Source organism: Nannospalax galili, unplaced genomic scaffold, assembly GCF_000622305.1.
Source record: "Nannospalax galili isolate Female #2095 unplaced genomic scaffold, S.galili_v1.0 scaffold589, whole genome shotgun sequence".
Lineage (NCBI taxonomy): Eukaryota > Metazoa > Chordata > Mammalia > Rodentia > Spalacidae > Nannospalax > Nannospalax galili.
Window position 1 is genome coordinate 1,797,189 of NW_008360324.1, and position 14,269 is coordinate 1,811,457.

Sequence of the window (14,269 nt, forward strand, 5' to 3'; positions counted from 1 at the left end):
CGGACTACTGTTTGAACTTTTATCATGAACATGTATTACTTAAACGGCGACAAAACTAGCCTAATTGTTAATTATAACAGCAAGTGTTAAATAGGCTCTTTTTAAAAAAAATAGGCATATCTTAATTTCATTGCCTCTAGGGAGAAGGTTGTGTTTTACCACAGGAAACTAACTGCATTGACGACTAGTAAGCATCCGCTTAGCATGCAGGAGGGCCGGGTTCGGGGCCCCGTGCATCAGCAACATCAAGGAACCTGCTTGAGAAGGGGTACATGGTATTAGCCCAAAGAGTGTGCTGGGGCCCTGGGGTGAGGGCAGCAAGGCTGAAGGCTTGGGAGCTGCAGGACGCACAGGTGCCATTAGGAGGCGCTCGCGAGGCGGCGGCAGGAATTCCCGCCTCTCCGTTACATGCCCCAGTAACCCCAGCGCCGGCGACCGAGAGTAACCTCGCGCTCTGGTGATGGCCCCCTCCCGCCCCGACTCTCGCCTGCTCCGGACTCAGCCAATGGGAAAGCAGCGAGCAAGCCGGTCGGACACCGGCCCGACCGCCTCTTCCCGGGAGCAGTTCGGACGGAGCTAGACTGTCACCTCGCCTCGAGATGCTCCAATAGCAGCGCAGGGTCCCAAGCGCAGGCCCCGCCCAGCCGGGTAGGTCCCTTTTCCCTTCCCCAAGGGGAGTCACCTTTGCCTTACAAACGGTCGGCCCCGCCCTCTCCTACCTTGCCGCGCTAGACCCCGCCCCCTGTCCGGATCGACCAATAATCGGGTGGGTCTGGAGGCGCTGGGCGGGGCCCGCAGCCAATGCGCACGCCGTGGGCGGGCCCCCGGCCGGAATTGGGGGTGAAGCAGCCGCTTTCTGCCCACATTCGGGGCGCGGAGTTGGGGGGTCCCCGGGGGGCGCCCGCAGTTAAGATGGCGTCCGCAGCTGAGGGGGACGTGGGAGCGGCACTGGAGCAGATGCGGGGGCTGCGGCCGGGTGTCGAGCTGAGCCTTCACAACTTGGCGACGTCCCTGGGCGCGTCGGAACAGGCGCTGCGGCTCATCATCTCCATCTTCCTGGGTAAGGACCCTCCTGCCTCCCTCCGCCCCCTCGCGGAGTCCCTGGGAAATAGAGGAGGAATGGGGACAGGACCTCCCTCTCTGCCCCGAGGCACCCTGGAGGGCTTCGAGGTGCTGTAGATCCTAAAGCACACTCAGCTATTGAGGCACACAAGTCCTGTTTGGAGGCGGGGGGGGGGGGGGCCAGGGGGGGGGGAGTCCTTGTGCCCTCTGAACCTCTTCATTCTCTTGAACCTCTGCTGTGCTCTTTGGCCCCAGCGCCCCGCCTTGTCGTGCCCCCAGCGACCTGTGTCTGTATGTGGCTCTCTAGAGTTCCACTCTGGCCATGTGTACTGCTACCGGTTATTAACAGCCCCATGACATGCTCGCATATCTGTTGGCATAGCCCCCCCCCCAACTTATATTATTTTAGCTCTATGGGCCTCGTCAACCCCATATTCCATACTTCCATCTTCTGAGTCTGTTTTGTCCATTGCCAGCTTATTTTATACTTTCATCTCTTTTCTGTACTGTTTCTAATATTTTCTTATATCCTGCTGGGGTTTTTTTCCTTTTAGCCATCCACCTGTCATTTATGCTGGGCTAACCCTTTTTACTGGGCTTGGGAAACAAGACTAACAACACCCTTTAAAACTCGATGCTTGTTCCAAGTGACTATTACCTGTGTGGTTCAAAGGATGTGATATGTCTGAATTTATATCACAACAAGCTGTATCATACCTGGTTTATAGGCTTTTTTTTTTAACCACATTCCTCGAGGTTTTTTAATACATAGAGGCAGCGTGGTATGATGAAAAAGAGTGTTGGCTTTGAAGTCAAAGTAATATCACCCACCCTGTTGCAGCTCACAAATGATGGGACCCTAGGCAAGCCACTTAACCTCTTCTGCATCTGATTTTCTTGTGTATGAAATGAGGACAGCAAGTGCCTACCTCGTAAGATTGCTTTAAAGTCCTATAGAATTCATAGGTCAATATCAAGATTAGAATGGTTGTAATTTTTTATGAAGTCCTCACTGGGAGAGTCCAGGTGAGGCAAATTAAGCAAGAGTTAAAGGAAAAGATGACTTGGGGCAGTAGTAGAGAACTAGAGATGTAAACTGTAGAAAGTTTGAGATAAACTAGGTGTGGTAGTTCACGCCTATAAGTCCCAACACCCTGGAGGCTGAGGTAAGAGGATTGTGAGTTTGAAGCAAACCTGGCCTACAATGTGAGACATGAGTCCCTGTCTTGGGAGAAAAAAAAGTGTGAGGTAAGGTTGGGCAGATGTAGAAGGGTTTAAATGCCCTTTGGAATTGATCCAGTACCTAGAAGAAAGATAGCCAGGTAACATCACCAGACTGGAGAAGGTGTTAACCCAATCTAGATAATGGCAGAGGCTTTAATTCATATTTAAACAACCTTAGTTCATACCGTTATTTTGCCTATTGCATCAAACCAAAACGATCTTCCTTTGGATAAAGGTTATCCTCTTCCTCCTTGGTAGAATCCTACGATGTTAGGGGTAGGTGGGATCTTAGTTACACAGTTTGCCCAGTGTCACTCAGACCTTACCCAAATTTATCAGTACCCCACAGAAGGGCTCCACAGGTACTACACCAGCTTTGCACTTCCTACTCTTTGAACCTTGCTTCTGACCCAGTTATTTGTTGGAACTGGAATTGGCAATTAAGAGTGCTTATATTCATTAGGTAGGAGGTCCTCTGTTGATTTCTCAACTGTAAATTAATATAACATAAGTAGCAACAAATTGCAAGGGCAGCCTGTTAAATGGAACTAAGGTTGGAATTAGGGCTTGGAATTTGTCTTTTGTATGCAGCACTGCTGTGTACTATCAGAAGCATATACTTGAAAGGGAATCATTTTCTCCATATCCTACCCACTTCTGTCATCTGTCATTACTACAAAGTAGTAGGTACTTGGGGTATTACATCAGCCATACCCCCAAACCCTCTTGCTTACTCATGTCCTCACTTCTGTCTCACATACATTTGTTGCCTTTGGTGACTTGTAGGATTTCTCATTTTCAGATCAACTTAGGCTGTTTGTTTTCATTTTGTTTCCAGTGCTGGGGACTGAATTCAGGGCCTCACTTATGCTAGCCTAGCACACTGCCTACCCCTAAGCTGCATTCCTAGCCCAGTTATGTGGATCTATAGGATTGTTTTTCTAGGCATAGGTTAAATATGTACATGTAAATAAAAATTGATAAACCTGACCTATACATTGAAGAGTATGTTTTGCTTGTAAAAATGTTCTTTATAGAAGTATTAGTACTTCTGCCTAGAAACCCACAGCCTCTGAGCTTAGTGGCACCCCTGTAATTCCAGCACATAGGAATGGAGGAAGGAGAATCAGAATTTCAAGGTCATCCTTGGCTACACAGCAAGTTTGAGACTGACCTGGGTTATATGAGACCCTATCTTAGAAAACAACAAGGACTGGAGAAATGACTCAGTGGTTAAGAGCATTGCTCTTCCAAAGGACTTAAGTTCAATTCCCAACAACCACATCAGGCAGCTGACAACCACCTGTAACTCCAGCTCCTGGGGATCCCACACAGGCCTCTGGCTTCAGTGGGCACATGCACTCACATGCAGATACTCTCACACAAACACACATATACACATAATTGAAAATAAAACAAATAAACAAAAAGAAGCAGTAGCCTTGTAGTAGCGATTGTCTGGTTCTGGTGCCTGAACCTAGTTCTCTCAGAAAATGGATACTGGAAGAGATCCTTGCTTGAAGTATGAAAGGTCTGTAATCCAAAACAATTTCTAACACATTTTTTTCTGATAGAGATCAGTGTGAATTGAAAGCACCTCTCAAGGGAGGAATTAAGAGTATCATTCATGTTTTAAAGTATAAATGACTTTTTTTTTTTTTTTTTTTTTTTTTTTTTTGTCTTTTTGAGACAGGGTCTCCCTGTAGCCCCAGCTGTCCTGGAATTCATGTAGACCAGGCTGGCCTTGTACTCATAGAGATCCACCTGCCTCTGCCTCCCAAGTGCTGAGACTACAGGTGTGTGCCACCACGCCTGGCTGTGTAACTGACTTTTCATCAGACAGTTTCATCACTGTTTTCTTAACATCCTACTTTCTCTACCTAAGTTTTGCGTGCTGACCTTGGGGTGGGGGCACAGAAAAGCACTGGCTTTCAAAATCATCTTGCTGAGGACCTATGATGAGAAACAACATTTCACTTGGTGACCCTGAATATGTGTGTATGTGTATTTAAAACAAGTTTCAGGAAACAATGTTGGCCCTTACTGTATTATTTTGCATATTTTTTATGATCTCTACATTAGTCTTGATGATGAATGAGTTACAGAAAGCAGTTTGGTTTTGGGGGGGGTTTGTTGTTGTTGTTGCTAATTTAATTTAATTTTTAAAAATTTTATGTGGGGGCTGAAGAGATGGCTCAGTGGTTAAGAACACTGGTTGTTCTTGCAGAAGACCCGGGTTCAAATCCCAGCACTCACATGGCAGCTAACAACTGTCTGTAACTCCAGACCCAAGGGATCCGACAGCCTCTTCTGACCTCCGCAGGCATTGCACGACACAGGTGCTCTTACCTATATGCAGGCAATACATGCATACACATAAAAATAATAAATAAAGCTGGGTGTGGTGGCGCACGCCTGTAGTCCCAGCACTGGGGAGGCAGAGGCAGGCAGATCTCTGTGAGTTCAAGGCCAGCCTGGTCTACATAGTGAGTTCCAGGCCAGCTGGGGCTACAGGGAGACCCTGTCTCAAAAAGACCCCCACCCCAATAAAATTAAATTTTAAAAAAGTTATGTGTATGAGTATATTGCCTGGATGTGTGTAAGCAAACCTGTGTCAAGCAGTGCCCTTAGAGGACAGAAGAGGGCGTCAGATCCCCTGGAACTGGAGTTAACCAGGGGTTGTTAGCCACCATGTAGGTGCTGGGATTTGAACTCAGGTCTTCCACAAGAACAGCCAGGGCTCTTAACTGCTCAGCCATCTATCCAACCCCACAGAAAGCAGTTTGAAAAATCCTGATTTAGGGGCTAGAGAGATGGCTCAGTGGTTAAGAGCACTAGCTGCTCTTGCAGAGGATCTAGGTTTGGTTCCCAGCACCCACATAGCAGTGTAACAACCCTTGGTTAACTCCAGTTCAAGGAGATCCAACGCCCTCTTCTGGCCACTGTGGGCACTGCAGACACATGGTGTACTTACATGCAGACAGAACACTCAGGAATGAGAAAGAGGGAGAGGGGAGGGGAGGGGGAGGGAGAGGGAGAGGGAGAGGAGAAGAGAGAGAGAGTTCCTGACTTAGAGATTATAATGGGGACTGGGGTGGTGCTGGGTTTAACCTAGGACTTCACACATGCTAAGCAAGCACTGTACCACTGGGCCACATTCATAGTGCCCTTGAAATTCTAATATTCAGTACTTAAGGAAAGAGTAAGGCTATGTGGAATGCCGTATTGGAGTACTTTGAACAGCCAGAAGACTATTAAAAGGTGTGTGTGTGTGTGTGTGTGTGTGTGTGTGTGTGTACATTTGTGTTATGTATGATTGCAAGGATGCTAAAGATAAATTTTGCTCTGAGCCCTGGTGCTGACAAATCCAACTGGGAAACATCTCCCTTTAAACAACTTGGTCTCATCATTCCTTAACATAATTAATAACATAAATTGCTTCAAATAAACACAACAAAATATACTTGCTGTGGACCCACAAGATTCTTGACCCTGCAGGACAGGAACAATGTGCACAGTGTGCAAAGTAGAGTCGTGCACTTGAGCATTACGGTCTGTTAGGGGTCGGAAATCAGTGTGAGATCAGTATACTAATAACCTAATAAAAGGCAAAGACCTAAGTGCTATAAGCAGTGGTAAGCATTATGAGATTTAAAGATGGAGCATTTAATAAATAATGGACTTTGGATATTAAGGTTTCTTCTGTAGGCTGGGATGGTCAAACAGGAAGAGCATGAGCACTCGCGAGCCTGATGCAGGACAACAGCCTTAAGTTCAAGGCCAGCTTGAGCTATAGACTGAGACTGTCTTACAAAAACAGAATGTTTTGTTGATTTTATTTTATTTATTTATTTTTTTTTAGAGACAGGAATTTCCCTGTAGCCCCAGCTGGCCTGGAACTCATGATGTAGACCAGGCTGGCCTCAAACTCCGGGAGATCTGCCTGCCTCTGCCTCCTAAGTGCTGGGACTAAAGATATGCACCACCATGCCTGGCTGAAAGGTAGGTTCTAAAAGCACTTTCATCTGTTTAACTGCTTATGCCAGATCCAAAGACTCAACCTTGTCACCTCCCTGTCACTCACTGCCCACACCTCAGTCACCAGTCCCTCTTAGTACAACCTCCAAATTGTGTCTCAAATTCATCTCCTTTTCTCCGCCACCAGCCATCTGTGATCAGAACCACCCAAGCAGCCTCCTGACTGCTCTCTAATTCTCTTCTTGCCCTCTCCAGTCCACACTTCAAAAGCAGCCCAAGTCATCCGATCCCGTGCCACACCTGCTCAGAACTTTTCAGGGGCTTACATGCCTGGCTGGGAAGCCCCTGCCTGCTGTTCAGCTTTGTTTCAAGCAGGAGCACAACCTTTAGCCACACAGCCTTTTTTCAATCCTCACAGAAGGCTGTAAGCCCTTCCTGCCTCAGAGCCTTCGTACACACTGGTCATACCACCCAGAAAGCTCTTTGCTCTCTTACTCACTTGACAGACTTCTTTTCACCTTTCAGGTCTCTGTTGCTTCCCCTGAGAGTTCTTTCTTGGCTCTTATTTTAAATTATATCCTTTGTTACATTTTCTTATGCTGACCGAAATCCCCTTCCAAGCATATATTATGGCTTGTAATTATGTATTTGTAGATGAGAGCAGGAGCCATGTAAATTTTGTTCACCACAGTGTACCCAGAGTTTATAGCATAGGACTTCATAAATATTTGTTAAGTGTGTTCGTGAATGATTTGGCAATAGATTAACTGGAAAATAAAAGTAATACCATAATGGAGGTTGGGTCCTGTCCATCAGCCTGTCCATCCATAGAACTGAAGACCTTGGGGGGCTGGAGAGATGGTTCAGTGGTTAAGAGCACTAACTGCTCTTGCAGAGGACCTGAGTTTGATTCCCAGCACCCACATGGGGGCCACCTTAACTCCAGTTCCAGGGGAATCCAAACCCCTTTTCTGACCTCTGCAGCAATGCACGACACATACAGGCCACACACTCATACACATAAAATAAAAATAATAAATAAAATATTTTAAAAAAAGAACTAAAGACCTTGCCTGGATAGCTAGGCACAGAGGTCAAGAGGAAAGTCAGATACCATTCAGTGCCAGGTAGTTATCTAGTTTGGATTTTACTTTAAGTTCCAAAGAAATTGTAAAACCTAAAATCCTGATGAGCTGGGTGGGTGGTACATGCCTTTAATCCCAGGCAGAGGAAGGCACGTCTCTGTGAGTTCAAAGCCAACTTGGTCTACATAGTGAGTTCCAAGCCAGCCAGGGCTACAGAGTAAGACCTTGTCTCAGAGCAACAAACAAAAATTAATCTTGAACTTGAGAAAGAGGTAGGCTAACAATACAAGTTTAGTAGGGATGTTACTCAGTGGGTACAAGCACTGTATAAACCAGATGTTGTCAGCCTGGTGCTACATAAGACCCTGTCTTGATAAAATAAAACGTGGGTTTAGGGGTTAGTGTTGGTATTGTAACTGAATCAGCTAGGAGATGAAATGCTGTGGAAAACTTTATATAGAGAAGAGAATCTAATTCCTTAGGTTGCTGTTGCTACCTCTAATTAAGAAGTCATAGCTGATCTCTGTGAGTTTGAGGCCAGCCTGGTCTACATAGTGAGTTCCAGGCCAGCTAGAGCTACAGGGAGACCCTGTCTCAAAAACACCAAAAAAAAAAAAAAAAGAAGTCATAGCTGTCTTTATTATCTTTGTACGTTTTGTGAGACAGGGTTCCCTTCTAGCCCAGGCTGGTCTTGAACTCCTCATCCTCCAGCCTCCACATCCTAAATGCTGAGATTACAGGTATATACCACCACACTCAACTCCAAAGCTGCCATTTATTAAAGATTTACTATGAACCAGACATTGTCCTAAATGTTCCACAGGCAATTCTTTGAAACCTGCCAATTACTCATAATTCCAGCACTGTCAGGATTTCACTTAGATAGGAAATTAGGAATGAAAAGGTTAAGTTGCTTAAGGCTGCACTCACTCAGTTCTGCGACCCAAGTCTGCATTTGACCATATTGGGATTGGGTGGACCTGGTAAAGGTGCAAAATTATCAAAGTCCTTGATAACTCTTTCTCTTTATTCTCTGATTAAACCAAGCTGTAATCAGCATGAGATACCTTTCTGTCCAAAGCCAGAGCTGGCCGAATGGAACAGATGGCTACCCTGCCTAGTAGGAGTGTTCTGTAGTCTTGGCCATAGCTTGGTAGACTAGCTGATCAAAAATTGCAGCTAGGAGTAAGAATTCTTTCCTCAGAGAGTCACAGTTGGCATCACTAATACTAGTGACATTTAAAATCAAAGAAGAGACTGGAGAGATGGCTCAGCAGTTAAGAGCACTGGCTGCTTTTCTATAGGACCTGGGTTTGGTTTCCAACATCCATATAGCAGCTAACCACCATCTGAAACGCCATTTCTGGGGGATCCAGTGCCCTCTTCTGACCTCTGTGGGTATTGCAAGACATGGGTACACTTACATACATGCAGACAAGACAGTTGCTAAATAAGTTAAAATTTAAATTCATAAGTAAATTAATTCAAGTCAAAGGAGATCCACAGATTAGTTCCTGTTGGACCAAATTGCAGCTACCTCTTCAGGAGAAATCCAGTATTCAGCACAAAAGATTTTTTTGACGTAACAAAAAAAATTACATGCCCAGTCATTAAAGCATGTCTGGGCAGCCCTCAATATTTACTTGAGGTATTCAGAAGTTTTACAGAAATACTATTGGATTTGGGAGATTTTTGTTTTGTTTTGTTTTTTATGAGGGGGAGGGGGCAAGGGTGGCCTTAAAGGAGATGATAAGATTCTAAATGATAGAAGGAGCTTTCCAGCTGCAAAGAGTAATGGGCATTAAGAGTGCAGCTCAAGATAAGGAAATCTGAGGGACCAACAGTGGTCTAGTTTAGCTAGATGAATACTCAAGAAAAATGTGGTAAACCTTTCAGATGGGGATGGGGTGGCAGAATAAGGCAGTAACTGATTATTTTAAGAATTATGTTTAATTTGCAAACAGTCATTTTGGGGGCATTTTTTTGTTTTTGTTTTTGGTCTTTTTGAGACAGGGTCTCCCTGTAGTCCCAGCTGTCCTGGAACTCTCTATGTAGACCAGACTGGCCTTGAACTCACAGAGATCCGCCTGCCTCTGCCTCCCGAGTGCTAGGATTAAAGGCATGCACCACCATGCCCAGCACAGTTTATTTTTTAAACGATGCAAAGTTTGTATAGAATTTTGAAATAGTACAGTCATCCAAGAAAGTTCACAGTTCTAGGGGGCTGCCTAGGCATGCCCTTTTTGCAACATGCTTATTCTCTGCTGGATAGGTTTGAGAGCCACTGTTCATTGTGATGTCCTGAGGATTAAATGAGGTAAGCTTTACCAGTTCTTGACCTAGCTTGACCCAAAGCAGTTTTAATAATTACTCTTTTCTTCCTCTTTTTGAGACAGAGACTCACTATGCTGCCCTGACCAACCTCAAATGTATGATGTAGCCCAGGCTACCTTCAGTCTTGTAGTGATTCTCCTGCCTGTGCTTCTCAGGTGCTGGGATTACAGGCTGTACTACCATACACACCTTTTCCTTTCCCCATCAATAAACATTAAATATTTTTCTTTCTAAGGAAACTCAGAATGTGCCTTAGAACCAAAAATATCTGCATTTCTTCTTAGAAATGCAGATTTTCCTGGGTCTATCCCTGACCTAGTAAATGAGAAACTGACTATAGGGCTGGGCAAACTGCTTTGTTTGTTTTTCTAGGCTTTTAGAGAAAAGGTCTCTTGTAATCCATGCTGGCTGCTAACTCACTATATAGCTGAGGATAACCTTGAACTTCTGATTAGCTGAGGATGACCTTGACCTCCTGATCTGCCAGCCTCAACCTTCCAGATGCTGGGAATATAGATATGCGCAACCATGTCTGACTCTGAACTGAGTGATTAATTAGATTTATTTATGTTTTTTGAGACAGGATCTCATATTGTACCACAGGCTGGCCTGGAATTCACCATGTAGAGCAGACTGGCATCCTCCTTCCCCAGCCTTCTGAGAGTTGGGATGACAGGTGTAAACCACCATATCCAGCTTGCCCCCTTGCTTTTTGTCATGTTTGAAACAGGGTCTTGCTCTGTAGCCTCTGTAGGCTATATTCATATCAATTTCTTTTTCCATTGTTTTTTTTTCAGTTTTTTGAGATACGGTCTCCCTAAATTGCCCAGGCTTGAATTTGCTTTGTAGCCCAGGAAGCCTTTGAATTTGTTATTGTTTTGCCTCATCCTCCAGAGTAGCTGGTGTAACAGGTCTGCACCACTAGGCCCAGTTTAGTAATCTGCCCAGTGTTACTTTGAGACAAGGTCTTACCTTGAGCCCAAAGAAAATCCTCTTGCCTCAGTCTTCAGGGTTGGGATTACAGGCTTGTACCACACCCAGCTATAATTTGCCTTTTAACAAGCCTTCTGGTCATACTTGTTACTGCAGAGTTTAATGATCGTTCAAACTATTTCACCATCTATTTTGCAATACTTGATACACGATAGGATCTTAAAGTCTTTGAAATGTTAGTATATGCTGTGATCTTTGGAAAAATAGAACTCTCTTGGATTCTTTATGATTTAGTCCCCCTTTGGCTGTCATGTCTTCTTACTCAACAAATGGTTAGTATTGAGTCATTGTTAAAAGATCATGACCTTGGGTGTTGCATCATCATTACATGCACTTCGGATGAGAAGGTCAGTTACAGAGCTTTTCATAATGTGGTTGACTAATAGCTCCATCTTTTCTTTGCGTATTGCATCTACCACCTTGTTTGTTTGTTTGTTTGTTTCTTTGTTTCTTTGTTTGTTTGTTTGAGGCTGGGTCTCACTGTGGTCCAGGCTGGCTGGGACCTCACTATGTAGCCTACAGGTTGGCGTTCTCCCTGTAGCCCCAGCTGGTCTGGAATTTGGCATGTTACCAGGCTGACCTTGAACTCACAGAGCTCTGCCTGCCTGCCTCACAAGTGCTGGGACTAAAGGTGTGTTCCACCATACCCAGCATAACATATCTTCTAACTGATCTTCTTACATTTATTAATGAAGTTAGAAAATTGTGACTTGGAGCTTTAACAAGATTAGATGTCCCAGTTGCAACTGTCAGGGAAAAGTGTTGCGTTATCAAAACAAAATCTTTCTCAAGCTTAGAGATTTTAAAGTAAAAGGGTGTGTGTGTGTGTGTGTGTGTGTGTGTGTGTGTGTGTGTTCCTAGAAGTTAAACAATCAAAGCCGGATAATATTTTATTTATTATCTTTATTTTGTGTGTATGAGTGTTATTACCTGCATGTATGTAACTGCACCCATATCATGCAGTGCTCATAGAGACCAGGAGAGGGTGTCAGATCCCCTGAAAATGGAGTTAGGATAGTCATTAACTGCCATGTAGGTAGGTGCTGAGAACCAAACCATAGTCCTCTGCAAGAGCAGCCAGTGTTCTTAACCACTGAGCCATCTGTACAGTCCCTAATGTATGCCTTTAATCAGGAGACAGAGATAGTGGATGTCTTGAGTTTGAGGCCAGCTTGGTCTACATAGGGAGTTCCAGGCCAGTCAGGGCTACATAGTGAAACTCTTGTCTCAAAAAAAAAAAAAAATCAAAGAGATTTAGAGCCCATGAGGAGTTCTCTTGGCCAAACAGTAATAGCTTCCTGGGGTTGTTTTTTTGGGTTTTGTTTTAATTGTTTTGAGAAAGGGTCTAGAAGTCACTTTGTAGCCCACCCCAGCTGGCCTTTTTTTTTTTCCTTCTTTCATTTATTTATTTTTATGGGGCTTTTGGGTACTCTAACATTCCCCCTTCTGAAGAGATAACCCTAAAACTTTTAAGGATTAGATACAAGCTTCCCCAGGCTGGCCTTGAACTCAGCTCTTCTCCTACTTCAGCCTCTTGAGTGCTGGAGTAACAGGCATGAGCCAGTACACTCAGCCTGTAAAGTGTTTACTCAGAAAGTGTCATATGCATCATCTTCCCTCCCTGTTTTCAAAAGAAGAAAGGATGTGAAGAGCAAAACACTGGGGGCGGGGGATAATTTATTGCTGGGTGAGAATTTTCTTTTGACTTGAAGTACACTGGGGGTTTTTTGTGGGGGGGGGGTTGGGGGGGGGCAGAGTTTTTTGTAGCCCCATCTGGCCTGGAGCTCACTATGTAGACCAGGCTGGCTCAAACTCACAGAGATCTGCCTGCCTCTGCCTCCCAAGTGCTGGGATTAAAGGTGTGCACCAACCAGGCCCAGCACAAAGTGTACTGTTTTTAAAAATCTCATTTCCCCTGGTCTACATAGTGAGTTCCAGGACAGCTGGGGCTACAGGGAGACCCTGTCTCAAAAATAATAATAATAATAACAACAACAATAAAAGAGCTTATACATGTATATATACTTACGTGTGTAAATCTTGCCATTAAGTTGGTTGTCTTGCTTTTTCGAGTGCTGTAATGAGCAACAGGCATGTAGCAGTGGTAAATGCCTTATAGCTCCTGAGATTTTCATGTTCTGTGATAGCAATTCTAAACCCAGATTGACTGGATACCACTCTGCATTACTGTCCAGAAGTATTAGGCTACTGTTTACAAGCTGGCAAACAAGCCAACTGGAATAGTGCCCCTTAAGGCTTTCCTGGCATGTACCTCAGACAAGAGTGGACAAGATTGATTAAAGTTGGAGTACAGATATGGAAAATATGACTAAAAGTATTGAACCATGAGAGCTACTAGCTTTTTTTAGTGTATATGAGTGTTTTGCCTACATGAATGTAACTGCACCCATGTCATGAAGTGTCCACTGGGGCTAGAAGAAGGTGTCAAATCTCCTGAAACTGCAGTTACAGATGCTTATTAGCTACCATGTTGGTGCTGGGAACCAAACCCTGGTCCTCTACAAGAACAGCCTGTACTGTTAACAGCTGAGTCATCGCTCCATCCCCTAATCCTCATTCTTTAAAGGGTAATCTGACTCGTTTTTGGTTTTTGATTTTCTCTTGAGAGAGAGTCTCACTAAATTACCCAGATTGACTTGAAACTCGCTATGTAAACCAAGTTGGCCTTAAGAATCCAGAGATCCTCCTGCATCAGCCTTCCAAGTACCTAGGATTTTAGGCATGCATCACCAAACCTGACTCCATTTTAAAATTCTTCACTGATCACCTGTCCAAAAGACTAGGAAATAAAAGCAGACAATTATCTCTTAGCATATATGTTTTGTTTTTGTTCATGTGGTGCCAAGGAATAGAACACAGGGTCTCCTGCTGGGCAGGCACTCTACCACTGAGCTAAACCTCAATCCACATTTTGTTGTTGTTGCTGTCCTCTTGTTTTGAGATAGGATCTTGTTTTGTAGCCCAGGCTAACCTTGAACCCCCTTTGAGTTTTAGACTGGCCTCAATCTCACTAAAACGCTGTCTATACCTCCCAAATGCTATGAAGGCAAACACCACCATGCCCAGCCATATGCATTTATTTTTTTAAACATACGTAGCCAATGTCACATATATGCCCTGTATTGGTTTATGCTGTCATACAACAGAAGTGTCATAGGCCAGGGCCTCCCAGCCTTTCTACTCAGTACACAACACACAGAACCTAAGAGACTGTCAAGGGTCCCAAGTCATCTCCTCATGAGAAGCTCCAGGCTGCTTTCTGTTGTTGCTTGGGCACCTTTCTGGTACAGGGAATTGAATGCAGGATCTTGCCTATGCTACTCAGTGTGCTCTCATTGAGCTGCATCCCCAGCCCTCTTGCTTTCTATCAAAGTGTTTTTTTATTAAACTTCAAAATAATTTTCATATATTTTCAGAGTTTCTCCCCAAATCAAGTAATACTGAGATGCTAATGTAGAAAGAAGCAGGTCATTTCTGACTGGAGTGGCCAGTGATCAATTTGACAGAACCTAATAACATCAAAGGACAGTGTCTGGAAAATGAAAATATAACCCACAGGGTCAGAAAAAATT

At 44.3% G+C, this 14,269-nt stretch overlaps 1 protein-coding gene across 1 annotated transcript in view; it reads left to right on the forward strand.

Annotated features, from left to right (window-relative positions):
• Nucleotides 1-805: 805 nt before the first annotated feature.
• Lpcat3 (lysophosphatidylcholine acyltransferase 3) overlaps nt 806-14,269 on the forward strand; it is a 50,768-nt gene continuing 37,304 nt past the window's right edge. The window contains exon 1 of the mRNA XM_017796169.2: nt 806-1,060. Within this exon, the coding sequence (XP_017651658.1) occupies nt 913-1,060 (148 nt within the window). The 5' untranslated portion in view covers nt 806-912. The remainder of the gene's footprint in view (nt 1,061-14,269) is intronic.